This window comes from Condylostylus longicornis, unplaced genomic scaffold (assembly GCF_029603195.1).
Source record: "Condylostylus longicornis isolate FDR11 unplaced genomic scaffold, ASM2960319v2 ptg000055l, whole genome shotgun sequence".
NCBI lineage: Eukaryota > Metazoa > Arthropoda > Insecta > Diptera > Dolichopodidae > Condylostylus > Condylostylus longicornis.
In genome coordinates, this window is record NW_026578024.1 from 4,603,779 (window position 1) to 4,623,122 (window position 19,344).

The 19,344-nt window shown below is 26.4% G+C and overlaps 5 protein-coding genes across 7 annotated transcripts; 2 read left to right on the forward strand and 3 right to left on the reverse strand.

Annotated features, from left to right (window-relative positions):
* Window positions 1-1,297: 1,297 nt before the first annotated feature.
* LOC129611881 (protein zwilch) lies at window positions 1,298-4,429 on the reverse strand. 2 transcript variants are annotated; one of them, XM_055525295.1, is made up of 9 exons: window positions 4,217-4,429; window positions 3,445-4,151; window positions 2,956-3,125; window positions 2,825-2,898; window positions 2,537-2,739; window positions 2,176-2,453; window positions 1,920-2,046; window positions 1,722-1,855; window positions 1,299-1,670 (listed from the first exon to the last, which is right to left on the reverse strand). In XM_055525295.1, the coding sequence occupies exons 1-9, from the start codon at window positions 4,349-4,351 to the stop codon at window positions 1,600-1,602; spliced, it is 1,899 nt and encodes a 632-aa protein (XP_055381270.1). In that variant the 5' UTR covers window positions 4,352-4,429; the 3' UTR covers window positions 1,299-1,599. The 2 variants fall into 2 exon arrangements, with proteins under 2 accessions (XP_055381269.1, XP_055381270.1); XM_055525294.1 differs by having other exon boundaries at window positions 1,298-1,670; window positions 2,825-3,125.
* An 850-nt stretch (window positions 4,430-5,279) lies between these two features.
* Window positions 5,280-6,471, reverse strand: LOC129611996 (probable rRNA-processing protein EBP2 homolog). Its single transcript, XM_055525436.1, has 3 exons — window positions 6,287-6,471; window positions 6,157-6,237; window positions 5,280-6,094 (listed from the first exon to the last, which is right to left on the reverse strand). The coding sequence occupies exons 1-3, from the start codon at window positions 6,365-6,367 to the stop codon at window positions 5,324-5,326; spliced, it is 933 nt and encodes a 310-aa protein (XP_055381411.1). The 5' UTR covers window positions 6,368-6,471; the 3' UTR covers window positions 5,280-5,323.
* Window positions 6,472-8,634: 2,163 nt separating this feature from the next.
* Window positions 8,635-11,191, reverse strand: LOC129611732 (ATP synthase lipid-binding protein, mitochondrial). The gene is made up of 4 exons (XM_055525023.1): window positions 11,119-11,191; window positions 10,512-10,600; window positions 9,776-9,980; window positions 8,635-8,947 (listed from the first exon to the last, which is right to left on the reverse strand). Exons 2-4 carry the CDS (start codon window positions 10,557-10,559, stop codon window positions 8,784-8,786), a joined length of 417 nt encoding a protein of 138 aa, XP_055380998.1. The 5' UTR covers window positions 10,560-10,600; window positions 11,119-11,191; the 3' UTR covers window positions 8,635-8,783.
* A 1,379-nt stretch (window positions 11,192-12,570) lies between these two features.
* Window positions 12,571-13,147, forward strand: LOC129612039 (protein transport protein Sec61 gamma-2 subunit). The gene has a single exon (XM_055525482.1). It carries the CDS (start codon window positions 12,791-12,793, stop codon window positions 12,995-12,997), a length of 207 nt encoding a protein of 68 aa, XP_055381457.1. The 5' UTR covers window positions 12,571-12,790; the 3' UTR covers window positions 12,998-13,147.
* Window positions 13,148-16,468: 3,321 nt separating this feature from the next.
* On the forward strand, window positions 16,469-18,775 carry LOC129611750 (homeobox protein 5). Of its 2 annotated transcripts, XM_055525049.1 has the most exons (6): window positions 16,521-16,592; window positions 16,649-16,829; window positions 17,086-17,292; window positions 17,360-17,468; window positions 17,530-17,664; window positions 17,728-18,775. In XM_055525049.1, exons 2-6 carry the CDS (start codon window positions 16,730-16,732, stop codon window positions 18,656-18,658), a joined length of 1,482 nt encoding a protein of 493 aa, XP_055381024.1. In that variant the 5' UTR covers window positions 16,521-16,592; window positions 16,649-16,729; the 3' UTR covers window positions 18,659-18,775. The 2 variants fall into 2 exon arrangements, with proteins under 2 accessions (XP_055381023.1, XP_055381024.1); XM_055525048.1 differs by having other exon boundaries at window positions 16,469-16,829.
* Window positions 18,776-19,344: the final 569 nt, after the last annotated feature.

Here is a 19,344-nt window from a genome sequence, read left to right on the forward strand (position 1 = left end):
GATGATAGCAGTTTGTTTGTTGGTTTTTGCAGTGATTAGGTACTTACATATTTGAAAAATAAATTTTTAAAACCTTTCCATAGCATTTTAGTTTGACAGTGTTATACACCTAAATTTCAATTTAGACTTTGGAACCCAATATCTTACCATAAAATTATATTACTTAATTAAAATTATATTATGTAATCTATGTATGTATATATGTACACAAGTATATACATATATGCATTTCTTATTTATCAAAATTTTCATACAAAGGAACTCTTTTTATAAATACAAAGACTTTACTATGCGTAGGCCTTTGATTAAAATCCTTTATTCTGTTTGAAACGGAAACGAAACTTCCTGTAAATTCTTTCATTTTTATCGTTACTTTTCGGATAGCTTTAATTCATCATAAATTTCTTCTTCTGCTTTAGTTCTTCCACGCTTTTTTTTACACTGCTTATATATGTACTCTACCAGGTCGTCAAATATAAGTTTTTTCTTCTTGTGTAGTCCATAATTTTCCCATAAAGTAAAATTAGATTTGTCCATAAACTTCGCTATTACATTCCATTTATCGCATTTTTCTAGCAAAATTTATAAGATATTCTTGTTGTTTTTCAGCGCATGGGAGGTAAATGATAAATATTCAATAATTTATTATGTACAACTTACATATATATGCACTAGAAGTAAATCTTCAATAACACAAAACTAAATAATTTCAAATTTTGGGGTAAACATTTTATAGTTTCTAAAATTTCCTATATAACCGTCAAGCAGCTTTTTATTTTTGAAAATTTTATATTTTTTCTTTTGTCTGCTACTAAACCAATTAAAATAGTAATTCCTTATTTTCAGTCTTTTTGCTCAATTTTACATTAAAGGTTTCACATTTAAAATCGAATATTAAGTTGAATATTTAAAACAAAATATGATTATTTGAAAATTAAGTTAAAATTCATTTTATTGGTTTTCTTTTCCTAAACAATTCTACATGTACAAATGAAAATTATTTTTTCAATATCAAACATTAAACTAAGTATGTACATACATTATATGGACATACATACTTGCTAACATTTACGTTTTCAAGGAAGTCAATAAAAATATAAAATAATTTCATAATTTAAAAAATAATTTTTAAAAACCAGAGTGAATGAAATTAATATTTTGCATATTTTTTATAGACAATTATTTATATTTTTATACGAGGAAAATAGAAATGTTTATTGAACTTTCTTAGAATATACGCAATTTTAAAAATATAAAAAAATCATAATTAAAATTTTTTACACTTACAGGCTTAAACAATTGTTTTTTTTTGCTTTGTTTCGAAATGGAAATTTTAAAAATTCACCTGCTTTACAAACACGATTTCAATCACAATTTATATTTTCTATAGTGACTTATATTTTAAGTATTGTAAATTAAAAATTGTTTGAATTGTTAGTATTGACTCTTTAATACATCATTGCAAAACTAAATTATAAAGAGAAACTTAAATATAAAAATTACATAATATAAAACTTAAATATTAGAAAGAAATATTTCCAAAGTTTTGATGTATTTTTAAATCATAATTCTTACATATCTTCGAACCCTTGAAAAAATCTATGATCTTCTAGTACGAATACAAACATACATTGAATTGAAATACATTTCACAATTCTTCGATGGTTTTTCTATAACAAAAAAAATCATATATATTTCTCTTTTAAAATTTGAACATTTACCATCTAAGATGTCGGCTATTGAACTCAAAACATTTGACGGGAATACATTATCTTTATTATAATAAAAAGATGTCTCAACTTTCCTGAATTGATTTGAAGATTTTATAACTATTCTTCTTACATGAGGAACTTTACTAAAAAGAAAAACATAAAATACAATATATTTATGCGTGTCTATTAGTTTAGTTTTATGCATACTTTTCAACGTGTACCACAATATTGTCAGTTAAAATAGGTAAAGCAATAGAATCTGAAAATTTAGTGACATCCCTTGGAAAAGGTTGTAAAGGTCTTTGCAACAGTTGTTCAAATATTTGATTGTAAACTGAAAAATTAAAAGTAAAAGTAAAAACAGAAACTTAAATAATTCCAAAATCAATAGTTTTTGAACAACCAATATTTTAAGGGATAAACCTATATTGAAAGTATTAAATTAATTTAAAAAGCAAATCACCATTTTCTAAATTCAAATTAAGTTGAATTGATAATAAGTGTTCTAGTGCAACATGAATTTGACATAGTTTTGCTAATTTTAATTCTGCTTCCTTCTCATTGTATTTGCTATTTTGAAATCCGATAATATTAACACTATCATCATCGCTAATACGAGCATTTTGTAAATTATGCAATAAAGTTTTACGGGTTTTCTTATTTGCTTGGAATTTTTGATGTGCATTTGATAAAGTATTCCGTACATTAAAATTTTGTTCTTGTACTTTATTACATTCTTCACTAAGAATAAAAAAATTAAGTTGACTCAATAGAAAAACTTGTTATTTATGTGTAAGATATATGAATCTTACATAAGTACATACCTATTCTGTAACCGTTGTAAATCAGTTAATCCACAAATTTTACTTTCAATTAATATGTATTCGTAATCTTTTTGTAGTTTTTCTAATCCAATTTCTAAAAGTAACTCCAATGGCTCCGTACCAGTTAAACATGGTATAGCCAAACGACGTTGGGCGACTTCTCGTATTATTTTTGCTAAGCAATTTTCATTTACTGGCATATTCTTGAGAAAAATAAGAGAAAGAAATAAGTAAAAATGTAATAAGCTAAATAAATAATAATTGAATTAAGTCTAACAAAATACTAACAATTATATTTCTTTGTGCAGCACATTGGAAAACTTGAACGAAACCAATTTTCAAATCTTTATAAGATGAACAACCTTGAGAAAAAGTTAACGTTATTCTAATAGATAAATGTTTACAAAAAAATATTATACATTTCAATATTTCAAAAAGTTTATCTGTTATATCACACAACGGGCGAGTTCTGCTTCTTGCTGCTACTGGTTCTATTTCTTTGGAGTCGTTTTCATTATTACAATAATAACCGGGAAGCTCAGTCATAACTTCGATGATATTTTCTTTTAAAACATCAAGTTCAATACCTCTAAAACATAAAAATACATACTACCTAAATTTTTAGACCAATTATTTAAACTATATAAACGTGATTTGAAGATTAGACATACATAATCCGAATAATTTGAATAACAGTGGAATAATAAAAATAAGCAGTATAAAACCTTTCAATGGCTACAATGGGAGAACAATTTGAAGCAATAGTAAACTAAGCTTAAAAATCATGAAAGAGCAAAACAACAATTAAAAATGATTTCAAGTGCTTCCGTTATTTTAAATCAGTAATCGGCTTAATTCAAATAAAATGAAAAAAGTATATAAAAATATTGGACTAAACAAAAAATTACCTTCCCCATTTACAAACAGTTTCATTTCCTATTTGATCATTTGTTTTGAAATTAACTACATCTTCATTTATCAAATCTAAGATGCATAGCTGCCTCCAAAAATGCTGGAATACTGAATCATTATTCTCCAAATCAATTTCCTGACAAAGCATTGTAGTACAATTTTTTATGTTATTTAATTGAGGGCGAGCAGCTGAAGTTGACCAACTTAACTTTAAGTATATTTTATTTTCAATATTGTAACAATTCTCAATAAAAGTATCACAATGTTTAACCCCCTTTATATAAGAATTATGTATTTTTATTAATTTATCAAAATTTAAGGAATTTGTTTCAACCATTTCACATGATTTAATAAAACTTATTGAGTTGTAATTATCATCAAAATTCAAACTCATTAAAACAGTATTATCGCTCTCTGTAGCTTTGCAAAGAAACCAAACTGAGCCGTAAGATGAAGTTTTTCTAGCTTCTTCTTGGAAGGAACTATCAGAAATAATTGCTCTTACTTTTTCTAGTTCAATTGGTTGATAATTCTCTTCATGTTTTAACCATGGTGTAAGAATTCTTTGTGGTAAGTCCATCGAAATATTTAAAGAATCAATGTTGCAATCATCTTTTAGAGGTGATCCAGTTAGATCTAAAGAATTTTCTGATTTAATTTCACGTTTCGGGCTTATGTATGAAAACACTTTCGTTTGCTTCATCTAGGAACTCATTATAATTTTATTCATATCATTTATCGTTTAATTTTATTAAAAATAAAATTTACCTTACAAATGAAAATTACTTTTTCATTGGAATTGATTATAGACCTCAAGAATGTTGGTGGTTCATCAAAAACAATATGTAAATCATTGAATTTTTTCTTGACAAAGGCCAAAACATTTCCTAATTTTATATGCATTCCGAGAAGTTTCAAATTAATCTCGTTCAGATATATTTTATTTTTTTCCCCTAATGATAAAATAAATTCCAGTTTTAAAAAGCCAAACAAAAAAACCCGCTTACATAAAAAAATCAAATATTTTAAATTTTAATCGATTTTGTTTGACAGTTACGACTTTAATTTAAAATCGATTGCAAAAAACCGATTTGACGAAATCTGATAATTTGCCATACGCGTAGGTGCCGTTTACATACGCGACAATCTTCCGACTTCCACAAAACAAAACAATATTATAATAACCACACAGTAAATCATATGAGAATAGAAAAATTTCTATTATTTTAGATTAGACAAAGTCTAGTGTCAAACAATGTTTACATATACGATTATCATCGAGCCAAGATTGAATCTTAGAATAAGTTTCGAAACAAAAAATCTAATAAATTCTGTAAAGCCGACATTATTTCTTTTTTATACCAAATTGGTTTCCGCAGCAGTAAAATCGAAACTGAATTGTTACGTATATATATATATATCTTAAAAATCTTAAAATGCGCAGTTGTAGATATAAAACAAACTGCAAAAATAGTACTGCATTATCAAACATAATTTTTTGACAGCACGCGCCGTTCGTTTTAGTCAAACATAAGACACATTTAGAACCAAGTTAGACTGAATTATTTTAACTGCTTTAATAAAATAGCATCCATATCCAAGAGCTTCAAATTTACCCATATTCTCCTACTTAAACTTATCAATCATTTGAAATGAATATTAAAAACGTAATTTCCAGAATAAAACCAATTTCAAAATTTTGAAATTCTGTTTTGCACTGAAAACACCAATATTTAAATAAAATCACCTAAATCTGTATAAGAGGATATGGATGAATATTCAATGTTGAACAAATTTTTGACAGAAATTAAAAAGTACATAGATCAAAAAATTATAATTGAAAAAAATATTTATTTACAAAATGGAAAAAATTTTTCATTTCTTATTCCTATTCTTTTCTTGTTTTCGTCTATTCTTTCCTAATCTCTTATTTTTCCCACTACGTACACCAGTATTTTTGAACTTTTTTACCTTTTCAATACCCATTGATGAGGCTTTTGTATTTGATTTAAGGCCACGCTTTTTTCCACCAAAACCAAATCTTTTATCTCTAGCTTTACGTTTTTCTCCTGACTTTTTTTTCTGATTATTTAAAGCTTTTGCATCTTCCAAAAAATCCAAATTTTTTAATTTTCCTTTTCTGAATTTTTTCAAACTGTCTAGCATTTCTTTCTTTTGCATTTCGCGCTGTACTTTGGTTTGCTTTGCTAGCAATTTACCCATTTTACGTTGTTCTCGTATTTGTTTTATTCTTTCGGATTTTGCTTGTCCTTCTTGTTTTGCAATTAAATTTGCACGTACTTTTTGCATATGTTCATCAGTCTTAGCCATCTCAGCAAAATAATCGTCTGGACGTTTTGTAGGTATATTTAATGCATGCAACTTTTTTATACCTTCAAGAACTGCTGCTTGGGCTTGGCGGTGAAATAACATTTCCCGTTTAAAATCATTTAAAACTGGGTCTTCTTCAGGTTTTATGTATGGTATTTTTAAATTTCCTTTAAACTGATTTGCTCTCTTTTGCTCATGCCGTTCTATTTGTATTGCCAGTTCTGGTGCAAGCGGTGCTAAATCATTAACCATATCAAATCTTTCAACCCATGGTAAATCTAAATATATTTTTTTCAAAAACGCTAACATTTTAGGCTAAAACAAAATTTAACTCAAATATGTATGTGATTCCTTTCTGATATAACATAGAATCTTACCACGTTATTAGCCTTTTCTTTTTCTTGTACTTCCATATTTAAGCCTGGTTTTAAATCCCCTCTTGCTAAAGCATCTTGAAGCTAAATTATACTTTTGTTATTTATTACTTTTGTGTTATACAAACTTTACCTCTTTATCAGATTCATTTTCGGAATCTGCGGAGTCCATATTTTCATCACTTTCAGCATAAAAAATACTTTTTTTACCCATTTTTTTTAATTTTTTTATTTCTACTTTTTGAAATGATACAATTTAGTACTTAACTTAGTAAATAAACAACCACATGGAATTCCTTAAACTTTGAAGTATGATTGATTTCGGTTTGTCAGCGTCTGAAAATTTACAAGATCTGCTGGAGGTATTGACACTTGCAAATGTGACGTTTGGCGAATTGTGACGTCATTGCTGTTTAAACGAGAAAGTTTTGTTTAAAGTACGAGAAGGTTTGCTCACTACTAAGGTTTTTTTCTTTTTCTACCATGTGGGACTATTGTAAAACTTTTGTAATTTAAAAAATAAGCCTTTGTAAAGAATTGAAGAAAGATGCACGTAAAATATGATTACAAAATTTTTTTTTAAGTATGATTCTATTTCCAATTCCTGAAAATTGACAGTTGTTCACATATGACAGTACCATTAAGAACATATGTAGGTGTATATATAAACATTCCTTTTGCAGATATGACGTAATTACCTTCAAAAAATAGGGTCATGCTAAGATATGAAATAAATTTATCAGAAAATTTTTGATTTTATTCAATTTTAGGATTTCATTGATGATATTCGATAATTCAGAAATTCATTGATAGTTCTAAATTAAGTCTGAAAAGTCTTTTTCAGACTTAATTTCAGACTTCTGCAAAAGCTGAATATTTACTTTTGCAAATGTGCAATACATATATTCGAGTAATTTTTCAATATCAAACATTTTTTTATTCAAGCTAATTTGTATTTTGGCAGTAGCTATAAAATTTAAAAAATTCCATTAGAATTTTAAAAATAACTGTCAAGAATTGGCTATATTTGCAGATTTTACAGTTTGGTTCTTTCGAACATTCTTCATTTGCAGATTTTGCAATTTGAATTTATTGAGCGTCCTACGCTAGAACTAAATTATCGAAAATTCCGATTATTTTTTATGACATATAAATTTGACTATTTGTCTAAGTTCCATATTGTACGATGCATACATGAAATTCCAATTTATGGTATTATATGATATGTACATTGCTGGGGTTAGATGCATGATTTCTTTTGGGCGTAACCTAAGCCAATTTCAATTAAAAATGAGATATTTTTCCGCTTGTGTTGAACGTAACCAAAAATTCTTTTAACTGCTTATTTGCTTTATAGAATAATTACTTTCCTATCCGATAACTTCAGTTTCAATTCCAACATGCATATTGGTATCATTATTGCATTTGAAATAAAAGGGTTTTCAGATTGCAAATGGACTAAGTTTCTTTCAAAGTGAACCATCCAAGTAACAAGACTAAAGGATAATCGAAATTTTGAATATTGCGCCCAAATGGTATTTGTAATTCATGCAATTTTATAATAAAACAAATATTTTCTTTAACTATGATTTTTGTTTTTATTACTTTAATCCGCGATAAATACAGTCACATTTATTTTTCGAAATCATTTTATATTTATTTCCTTTTCATCCTCATCATCAAAAACAAATGCAATTTTCCTTTATTTTTTTGTTTTTTCCAAAATAATTGTTAATTTTTTTTTGATCTTATGAATTGCCCAACTTTTTAACAATCATTTGCAAAAAAGAAAAAAAAAAGAAAAGAACACATTTAAAATGTTGTTTCTGTTCGTTAATCTGATGATAAAAATTGCGCTAGTTAAGTTTATAATACATAAAATATTTTGATTACAAAAAAACTGGAAATATTTCTTTTTTAATTAAAAAAAAAAGACTTAACCTTAAACAGTATCGCCATTAGATTGATAACACCTAAAGATGCACTAATTATTTTATACAGTTTTGATTTTTACTTGTTTTTGAATGGGAAGTTAAATTTCGTGATATTCTTTGTTTTTTCTTTTACTTTTAATTTTCGATCGTAACTAACTTTAAATTTAAACTAAAATCTCTGGAAATAAAACTATTGATTAATAAAAAAAATCACCAAAAAATAAAAAGTTAACTATCCACAATTCTAACTAATGTGATTATCACATTATTTTTATAGAGATGGATAAATATTGTCCAACATTTTTAATAAAACAAGGAAAACAAATTATCAAATTAAAATAAAAATAATTTTAATTTGAAAAATTTAAAATAAAATCAATAATGGATTATTCAAATGTTTCATGAACATTTCCATTTCAGTTACTTTTTCATCTTATTTAAGAAAACGAAAATTAAAGAAATTAATAAAGATGCATTTAAGATGCATCATTTTTTCGATATCAGTTCTTATTAAAAATATAGTGGTGATTAAAACCTGAACAATAAATTGTTTTGTTTTATAGTTATATTTCCTTTTTAAACTTAAACTTTAAATATAAGTAAATTATTTAAGATTGTTTTTTACAATGATGGAATTTTTAAAAAAACAATATTAGTTAATTTATAGGTGGTGTCTTCAAATAGACACAAAATAATTTAAAAAGCGAATAACAGCAAGAAGGCCATCATAAGACAGAACAAACCCATAGCTTCAGATAAAGCGAAACCCAAGATAGCATATGAAAACAATTGTTGTTTAAGTGATGGATTCCTTGCATAACCAATAATTAAGGAGCCAAATACTGTTCCAATACCAGCACCTGAAATAAAACAAGAGAAAATATGCGCAGAAAATAATGTAAAATATTATATTTCCTCTTAAAATCTAGGAAACATAAAATAAATAATACTGAGGAATTAAAAGTACTTTGCTTTTTTAATAATTAATAACTAATTACCGCTCATATTTCATTAGCAATAAAATTAAATAGTATTTAAAGTAATAAGTGCTGTGAAAATTATATATACTATGCTAAATTTTCATATATTTGACGTTTAAAATAAAAATTCAATAATTAAGTACCTCAATATTAACAACTTTAAAAAAAATTAGTTTTAATTCAAAAAATATGTTAGCCAGTCATAGATTAGTCTGAATTGAGTTCTAAGTTTTTTTGACTTTTAAAATTCGAAGAATATTTTCTTGAATTTTGAAGCAAAATTCAACTTAGCATGCATATTGAACTAAAATTGCAGGCCGCGAAAGTTTTCAAAGTAATTAAAAATTTAATTTTAATTACATAAACAAATTTTCTTGTTCTTTCGCCTTTTAATCATACAAGCTCTTTCTCAAGAGAAAAACTATTCGATATTTCGAAAAGTTTGGCCGTTTCTCAGACCTTCCCGGGGCAAATTTGTAAAGTAACTAAGTACTTGTGCGAATACCCCAAATGCATGTTTACAACTGGCTTAGCATTATTTTTTGGAAAAAAAACTATTCCATTTTCATTTTCATACTGTTTTTTTTCTTTTTTACAATAAAAAATCAATGTATATTGGTATTTGGTACCCAATTCCCAAAATATGACAAAATTTTCCTAGTTTCCTCAGTTTTATATGAACTCAATATATGTATATAATAAACGTACCAGAACCGGCTACACCTACTGTAGCTGCTCCAGCACCAATGAATTTGGCAGCGGAATCAATATCACGTGTGACTGGTGAGGTCTGGAATGACCTAATTTGTGGCAGTAATGCAACTGGTGCTGTGTTTTGGGCAGCCAAAGTTTGACTTTGTGTAATGACTGCACTACTAATTGGCCTCAAGTATGCTCTTGATGAAGTGAGCATCTGAAAAAAAAAAATAAAAATAAGTAAGAATTTAAAATTTTTCTACTAAAAAATAAAATAGTTTTGAAATAAATTTTCTTTTATTCTATTTGCTAGTTGGAATCTATATTTTTTTAATTTTTAGATTAAACAGGTACATTTATATAACATTACTTGGATTTTTAAAAATCAATAAATTGTAATAGGTGAGAGTTAAGTAGGTAGGTATGTATATGAAATTTTTAATATAGTTTTTAATCAATTGTACCTTAAATTTACTTATATATTTAATTACATATAGCATATCTAATTAAATTAAAATATTTATAGAAAGAAAAAATTATTAATAGTTTTAGATAACAGAATGTTACATAAAACTTCACATTAGAAAAATTTTTGAAAATTTATGTACATAACCTAAAAATTATGTAATGTATTTAGATCTGAATATTAATTATGCAATATTTTAAAAACACTAAAAAAATTATGTTTAAAGATATTCCAACTGTTTAATATTTTAGGTAAATACTATTATAATAAGTTATCACTTACAGCATTTCTGGCAACTGGGGCGAGACGTGAAACTGTAGATACGAACATATTGTTTTTATTTTATTATAATGAGGCTACTAGCGCAATCTCTGAAATAAAAAATAAATTTAAAACTTGAATTTGTCTTTTTAAAATTGAATTATCAATATAAAAAATAAAATAAATAAGAATTTTTACACATATGTATGTATGTAAAGTAAATGAAGAACTTTTAACTTTTAAGTTACGTAACAAAACTGAGTATACGTAATTATATTAGAAATGCAAATCTTTAATCAAATTTAATATTAAAAAAACAACTCATAGAATCTTAAAAACACTTCCTAATTATTTGGTAATAAAAAGGATAATTATATAATTAATTATAACTTAAAATTATATTATTTAAAAAAAAAAATGGCTGACATTTTTTTTCAACTCTTATTAATTACTTTATAAAAGAAATTATCTAAAAATCACTTAATTTATGCACTTAATATTTTAATATTTTGTTTTAATGGCGCGATGCTACTAAGATTAATTAAATTTTTTAAGATAACTTTTAAAGAAAAAAAATTCTTCATAAACTTTTTTCTAACTTATTTCAATTACTCCGAATTTAACTCACTTCACAACAGCAGCGGCTGACTTACCGAAGATTAGTGACTTGAATGATATAAAAATGGAGGACACTGCCGGTAGAGATATATAATGACAGTGTAGTATAAAAAAAAATTTATTGCAGCGCCATAGTGATCATCGATTTTTGAAAATTTTTTGTACTAACATTGTGAACACGCACATTCGATTTTATTTAAAAAAGTGGCTACATTAATTTTTAATGCAAATTGATTATTATTTTTTTCGCTATACGATTATATTTACTTCAAATAGAATATTTTAGTAACATATATAATAATTTTCATTTTAAAACATATTTTCAGAAATCTATTATGTGATTTACCAATTAATTCAACTGTTAAAATGAAATCCTCTTGCATCAATGTTTGTATTTTACTCGTTTCCCCTTGGCCATAAACACAAAATTAGTTTGTTCGCCAGTAATAAAAATTCAAATAAAATTTTGTATCATAAGTCAATTTTTAATTAAGCAAAATATAAGTACATAGATATATTATACTTATTACTTTTTCGGATAAATTTCTTGTTTTTATGATTTCGAAGCTTTAACATGATTTGAAAATGGTCTTTTTTTGGAATTACTATTAAAAGATTTTTGACTTGAAAATGTTGAAATTTTATTACAAAAGAAAAATAATTATCGGAAAATATATTAACGCAAGGTACCATTTTCTATAATTGACCAATCGACTAGGAGAACATATATGTATATCATAAAAAGGTATGTATAAGAATCGTTTTTTAAAAGAGCTATTGCATGTCGCCCATTATGAAAATAATATTTGGAAAATTGAAATTTATTAATAATTTAATTACATGCTTGTGTACACACTTCAGTATAATTAAATATAATACAAAACTTTAATAAAACTATGAAAAATTAAAAGTTGCATGTCTGCGGAGCCCATAATATTTGACATTAATTTTATAATTTTAATTTTAAAAAATGTTTGTCATACAGGTGTTTTTAGGAGCCCTTCTTAGATTGTCGGAATATCACCTTAGTGCTTACATGAATATACATATAGTTTATAAATCTTGACATTACAAAAATCAGTCGTGGTATAAATCCTTAGTGTAAATTGTTTTATTTTAAACTTTGTTTTAGAAGATGGGCTGAGCGTAATAACAAAAATTTTAATGCAATATTTTCTGTCAGGATCTTTTTTCAAAACCTGCACTAATTACTTATATTTGATTTCAATAGCATATTTATTTAAATTTTAAAATTTATACAAAATTAAAACATCATCAAAATATTTCACGCCATTGCACTTAAAAGTTGAATTTTTATACATATGTAATTTTGGTTATGTGTATTTTATTTTAAAAATATATATGTATATTATAGCAACAATTTGATGTTGCATAAAGCTAAACGTTGCTACATCACATTATTTTCGAATCTTACTGAAGTTTTTTAAAATTCTCTACGTCGACGTGGAACTTCGTGTCAGACACGAAATTTGTATGTAGCTTACTTACAATTATATATCTACTAAGTAGAAAGCATTATTATTTGTCGACTGTCGTTTTCATCTAGTACGCAGATTTTAATTGCAATTAAGTAAATACATTTATTTAAAAGCAGAAAGATCAAATTAGATTAGCAGACAAATTCCATTAAAATTGATTTTAAATTAAAAAATTGAATAAAAATGGATAAAATCGTTAAATTTTGTGAACCTGGACGTGCTTTTGCTAAAGATTCCATTAGGCTTGTGAAAAGATGCACAAAACCAGACAGAAAAGAATTTCAAAAGATAGCAATAGCAACAGCAATTGGATTTTGTATAATGGGTTTCATTGGATTTTTCGTAAAACTAATTCATATTCCTATTAACAATATTATTGTTGGTTCATAATTTTAGTAAAATAAGACTTAAAAAAATTGGTAGAAATTTTGTGCTAAGTTCTTATATTAACTCTTGCAATATTTGTGTTTTCATCAACATTATAAAGCAGATTTTCTGTTATCACTATTATTTTTTTTAAATAAAAATTTAAGATGTAAATGGCGACTTTTATTATTTACACTAAATGAAAAATATGAAAGGTGAAAGTAATGGATCGTGGCAGTCGAGCGGCAATGGTGTAGTACAAACAAGGTAATTGTATTACAGAAATGGTTCATATTCCAAGTTTATAGAGGATTTTTTTTGTTATTCAATGTGTCAAAAAAAAATTAATTTTAGATAGCAGAAGGATTTTAATTTTAAATACAAAAAAAAAAACATGGTCATTTTCGAAACAAGCAAGTGTTGAAATATTTTTACTTTGATTTTACCTGAGTTTAAAATCTTCATTTGATAACAATAATTGCATTATTTTTAAGTAAATATTAAATAACTTAAAACACACTTAAAAAATTTATATGCTGACGTACGAACGAATTAAATTACTAATTAAGAAATGAGCCATAAAGTGAAACAAGGGGAACATGTACTATTTGTACTACACTTATTTTTTTACCTATAATTTCTACCTCCACTTATTTTTTACCTAAAATTTAATCAGATAGAAAAGTACATATTTATGTATCTACTGTCACTGGATTATTACATTTAAATATTTTTGATAATTAATAGGTATTCATTATGAAATAACTGCTCTAAATAAAATTTGTAATTTCATTTTAGGTTTTTCTTAGTATAATGAATAATTCACCTATTACTACTACCTGTATATTATAGGGGATGATTTAATTATTTAGTAGCTAGTTGAATAATAATATACAATGCAAATAGGTATAAATATTACCAGCATCACAAAATGTTTTTAGAGCAACATTACAAACAATGATATAAGTACTCATGTAAATAAAATTGCCATGACAAATATGTAGGTCTACATTATTCTATTAGCTGCAATGAAAAGAGCCTTTTTTCTTGAACTAATAAGCTAAACAACAGCTATTAAAATTGTATGTTTTTAAATTTTTGTACATGCTACATTTGGATTGGTACATACTTTCCTTTCAGAAATGCATTAAAAAAATTTTTTTCCTTCGTATACACAAACTTTTATTATAGGTAGGTATGTATAATCAGATAGCAAATGTTCGCTTTGCAGAAGGAAATAAGGGGTCACTAGTGATGAAATTTATACAGAAAATAAGTAAAATTTTTAATATAGCCCAAATCGAATCACGATGAGTAATCCGATAGTGTGACACACTTGTGAAAAGCAGGTATATATAATTGATTAGATATTGGCATGAATTATTTTGAACTTGCTTACGTTATGTTCTATTGGAGAATCAAAAATCTATTTAAACTTTGAAAAACATTCGTAAGAATTTTAACATTTATATGTACATACATAGTATTATAATCAATAGTTTAGCCCAAAATGCAATAAGTAGCTGTACTCTACTTTATCCAGGAATTTATGTATTATTTAAGCAAGAAAATATCTAAAATTTCTTTTCTTTTGTTTGCATAAACAACAATTTAACATATTGCAATCTAAGAAGAGATGTTAGGATTTACAGATCAAGAATATAAAACTTATTTTCATCTGATTGAAAACATTCGTATTTTTTTAAGGCATTTATAGAGCGCAATGCTGCCATCCCATATGTACATATATCAAACAAGATCCATGAACAATTTCAAATAATAATTGAAACCCTGCCTGAATTATCGGAAGCTTAATAAGTAATGCATACTACATGCAATTTACAGTTGAATTTAATTGAAGAAGGTAATTAGGTAGTTATTTATAGTCTGTTTCGCCTGCACGACCCCGTTTCTTCATATTTAAAAAAAAAAACAAAAGAGCTTAAGTAATAAGTATACACATGTGACATGATGTGATGTACACAATCTACGGGATATAGATATGTTTATATAGTAATACGGTAAACAGAGCCAAATTCAGGACAGATAGTCTGCCTTGGAGACAGATCCTTAGTGCGTCTTTAGTGCTTGATTATACCTTAATATTTAATGCAACTTTCGTGAAATGAATTTCGTATTTACAAAAATTACAAGGTAGAACCAAACAAATTAATAGGAGTGGTGCCACCTTACCATTTTTCCGAATACGAAAATCTTTTCACGATAATCAAATTATAAAGTAATACCGCTAAAATTAAAATCAAATGTTTTAAAGTCTTAAATATAATTTTACATATCGAATAAAAATCGAAAGTAATTCATAAATAATATGATTTGCTTTAACCTTTACTTGCTAACCATTTGGTTAAGAGTGTTAGGTAACTATCAACGTTTGACAACAGTTTACGATCTATGTTTTAAATACGTTTGCATTCAAGATATGTCGCTTCATGAGTTCCCGATTAACATTCACGTTCTGTAATTATAAAACCGTTGTATTAATTCAAATTACAAAGAGAGTGATGTAAATTTAATAGGTTCATTCAATTTGAATTGGCTAAATTATATTTTTATGGGAAATAACAGTCAATCAACCTAACACGATAAATAAAAAGTGGAAAGAGAAAAACAAACCAACCAGCTCAACATCTAAATAAGTAAAACCACTAATCTGAGCAGTATGGAATAATTGTAAATGGAAAGTAATGGAAAATATTGCAATTAAGAAATATAGTAAAATTATAAGTTTCGTATTGGAGAAGTGGGAAAGAGTAAATTTTGGCTTAAAATATTAATCGATTAATTTTTAGTGGTTAATGTTATCTTCACAAATGTGGACATATCGAAGTAAGTTGTACCAATTTTTCTTCTCATGCATATATCTTTATATGGGGTATGAAGATCATGAAAAGCATTATGTGTATGAAGTGTGTAATTATAACAGATATGTTTATGTCAAAAAAAGTTTACGTCACGTCGACTTTCGTTAAAAAATAGGGCTTGTTTTCCAAAGAGGATGAAAATAAAACTCAAAATTAAATGAAATGGATTAACAAGTAAACAAGTGAATTATAAAAACAAATTTCATTTTCGTACATACAGTTGTGTGTATTCATTATTTTTATTTGACGAAGAGTTTTCGGAATCGTTGACAGTATTCATATTTTGAACTTAAAAATAATCAAAAAATCGTCTTGTATTTGGATTTCTGAAACTGTTTAACTGAAATAATGATTTAATTTTTTAACAAAACTCTTTTTTAAAATAAAAAAAATCAGAAAAAAAAGTTTTTGTTTTCGTTAAATTACAACAATGAGTGAATTGTTGAAAAAAGTTAAAATTTTTATTTTTGACTGCCTGGGAAAACTCATATTTTGTTGCTACGTATCATTTTTCTTAATTTTTGACGTATTGTTTTCAACGGGAGCCATTTGATTCATTGACAGCTTGTGCTACTTTTGTGGATCGATTTTTAACATAAAAAGCAACAACAACGTCAGAGGCTACTCTCTGTAGTAGTTCGTTTCGTTCATCAAATTTTTTGGAAAAAAATTAGTTTTAATTGCTTAGAAATAGATAGTTTATTATTTAAAAATATTAAAGAATATTTGAAAATGTGGTAAACATATATATAATTCGCTCCTTTAAAATAATGACGATTTGATTATAAAAAAGTACCAAAGCCAATTGCATAACCATCTATCTTCGTGAGAGCGAGAGAGAGTGAGAGAAGGAGTAGAAACTAAAACTGTGAAGATGGCAGTTTTTCTCCTAAATATTTGCAAATTCGATGGCTGTGGTATAACTTTTCCAACTTTAATGGATTTAATAGAACATATTGAATCAACACATATAGGTATTATTTTGAAAATCTTAATATTAATTTAAAAATAATATTTTAAAATAACCATGACAACGTAGTTAATGGGCGGGGGTGTGGGGAACAATTGGAGGTTCATGTTTATCATCGATTTATCAAATAAAATAAAACCTCTCTCAGCTGTGTATAATCTTGTCAATGTTTTTTATTTATAAATACATATTTGTTTATATTAAAGTTTTAAATTTCTCTTATTTCAGATATTAAATTATTAATTATTATTCCTTTGTAGACTACGACCCAAAAGTAGTTGAACAAAAGGAACAGGCTCAGCCCACCTGCTTACCTTTAAGTTATGTTCTTAGATTTATTGATGCTACACGTAAGGAAAGCCCTTTTATATCATCTGGGGCTCATTCTGTAGATTTGAAAAGAAAGTTGGCAATTAAACACCATAGCTATAGTATGTCTTCTTCTAACAGAAGTAACACTCCAACAGGTTGGTTTCTACCTAGAAACAAGATACGAATTACTATTTTGTTATTTTTGTCTTTTATACTGTTCAGGAAGTGAACTGGATGAAGACGAAATGATGGTGTCAGAGTCGGAAGATAGTAATGACTCTTGGACCACTGAAGAATTCAGTTCAGAGTTCATTATGCGATATGGCAGCAGGTAAATGTTTTCTGAAAAAATATTTGAAATCGAATTAATCTTATACACTCACAACTCGCAGACATTCTGGTTCTTCCAGTGGGACCCCAGGAAACGAGAAACCATTTGCGTGTCCTGTGCCTGGATGTAAGAAGCGATATAAAAATGTGAATGGTATAAAGTATCATTCCAAAAACGGTCATAAGAAAGATGGAAAGTAAGTATAAAGTAAATTTTTTAATATTTGATTTAAAAAACATTTCTTAACTTGTTTTTTAAGGGTCCGAAAGGGTTACAAATGCCATTGTGGAAAAAGTTATAAAACAGCACAGGGCTTAAAAAGTCACGCCCTATCATCACATAATTCATCTCCAGATATAATAAATGGGAATAATATTAATAACAATAACAACGTTAATAATAACATTAATATAAACAGTACTAATAACTTAAATAGTAATAATAATATTGTTAATAACTCCCAGAATGGAAGAAGTTCCCCTTCTCAGTCCATTGGTTCATCAAGTCCATCTAGTGTTAGTAATTTATCAGGAAGCAGTTCATTAAGTTCCAATATTGGCGGTACTTTATCTTTGAGTACTGTAAATCAAAGTCAGCAAACTTCTATAATTACTCAACATTCTATTCAACCAATAGCATCTTCTGCAACAACAATATCAGTTGCTCCTACCGGCTTGGTCCCATCAAACACTACTATAAATCAAAATTCAGCAACTGTGAACAGCACTAATATTGCCAGCAATATTCTTAAAGGTAATTTAGGTTTAATATCTATAAAAACAACTTCAGGAAAACCGGCAACAACTGCGAACTTAATAGCAGCTAATAAAATATTAAAATTAACTGCAACAATAGCGTCGACAAGTGCCAATAACAGTATTGCACAGAATGAAAAATTAAAATTCGAATTGACTTCCACGGGAAATTCAATATCAACTAATACAAACACCAATAACAACAATAACCATAATCAGGGTAATACTTTTGAAAATCTTCCACTAACTCCAATCAGCCCAAATATGCAGCAACAATCACAACAAATTACGAAAACGCTTACTGCAGCCGGCAATACTATAACTGGAGCTACTATTCTGGGTACAAATGGAAATGGAATAACTCTTTTAACTACAGGACCTACAACAGTCCATGGTGGGGTATTAAATGAAAAACCGAACGGCGATGACACGTAGCCTATACTCAAGACATTATTAATGAGAAGAAAATAACATTATTAATTTTAATAAATATTAAAAAAAAAACAAAAAAAAAAAAACAAAAAAAAATACTATTGTTATTGGATTACATTACATACATATATGTATATATAATCACATTCATTTTTTCATATTTTTGAAATCCATCAACGGATTACTCTTATATTGTGAATTAATTGTTAAGATATTTAATGAACAAATTTTGAAAATTGCCACCAATTTAGAAAATATTACTGTAAAAAAATTAAGATTTTTATTAATTTTTTATATGTATTCCTTTTTCTATTATTTTTTTTTTGTAGGATTCGCTGTGCAATTAAGTTCATGCTAAATTTTAAGATTTGCCTCCTTAATTAAATAATTTATTAAGAGCATTTGATTTTATTTTGTAAATAAAATAATTTGGAACTGTATATAAATTAAATAATTTAAAATTTCTAATGTATACATTGATGTATGTATGTATGTAAATTTAATTTAGTTTGATCAAAAGAAATTTTTATAATATTTTAAGTTTTGTAAATATTGTTATAAAACATTAGTTTTGAGATATTTGCAATAGCTGCACAAGTAGTATAGTTCTTAATATTTTAAGAAATTTTGGTTTATCATTTTTTTAAGGAAATTATTAAAACTATGTATTAAGTGTAGCAATTGTAATA

What these genes read in the sequence shown, in the direction of transcription:
- LOC129611881 (XM_055525294.1), bottom strand. Translation starts at nt 4,351, where the DNA reads ATGCATATAAAATTAGGAAATGTTTTGGCCTTTGTCAAGAAAAAATTC. An exon ending in AAGTAATTTTCATTTGTAAG is followed by an intron (nt 4,152 to 4,216) that starts GTAAATTTTATT and finishes ATGAGTTCCTAG; the next exon opens with ATGAAGCAAACGAAAGTGTT. An exon ending in AATAGCCGACATCTTAGATG is followed by an intron (nt 1,671 to 1,721) that starts GTAAATGTTCAA and finishes TTTTTGTTATAG; the next exon opens with AAAAACCATCGAAGAATTGT.
- LOC129611996 (XM_055525436.1), bottom strand. Translation starts at nt 6,367, where the DNA reads ATGGGTAAAAAAAGTATTTTTTATGCTGAAAGTGATGAAAATATGGAC. An exon ending in AAAATGAATCTGATAAAGAG is followed by an intron (nt 6,238 to 6,286) that starts GTAAAGTTTGTA and finishes AGTATAATTTAG; the next exon opens with CTTCAAGATGCTTTAGCAAG. An exon ending in AAGAAAAGGCTAATAACGTG is followed by an intron (nt 6,095 to 6,156) that starts GTAAGATTCTAT and finishes ATTTTGTTTTAG; the next exon opens with CCTAAAATGTTAGCGTTTTT.
- LOC129611732 (XM_055525023.1), bottom strand. Translation starts at nt 10,559, where the DNA reads ATGTTCGTATCTACAGTTTCACGTCTCGCCCCAGTTGCCAGAAATGCT. An exon ending in CCCCAGTTGCCAGAAATGCT is followed by an intron (nt 9,981 to 10,511) that starts GTAAGTGATAAC and finishes TTTTTTTTTCAG; the next exon opens with ATGCTCACTTCATCAAGAGC. An exon ending in AGTAGGTGTAGCCGGTTCTG is followed by an intron (nt 8,948 to 9,775) that starts GTACGTTTATTA and finishes GTTTTATTTCAG; the next exon opens with GTGCTGGTATTGGAACAGTA.
- LOC129612039 (XM_055525482.1), top strand. Translation starts at nt 12,791, where the DNA reads ATGGATAAAATCGTTAAATTTTGTGAACCTGGACGTGCTTTTGCTAAA.
- LOC129611750 (XM_055525048.1), top strand. Translation starts at nt 16,730, where the DNA reads ATGGCAGTTTTTCTCCTAAATATTTGCAAATTCGATGGCTGTGGTATA. An exon ending in TATTGAATCAACACATATAG is followed by an intron (nt 16,830 to 17,085) that starts GTATTATTTTGA and finishes ATTCCTTTGTAG; the next exon opens with ACTACGACCCAAAAGTAGTT. An exon ending in ATTATGCGATATGGCAGCAG is followed by an intron (nt 17,469 to 17,529) that starts GTAAATGTTTTC and finishes CACAACTCGCAG; the next exon opens with ACATTCTGGTTCTTCCAGTG.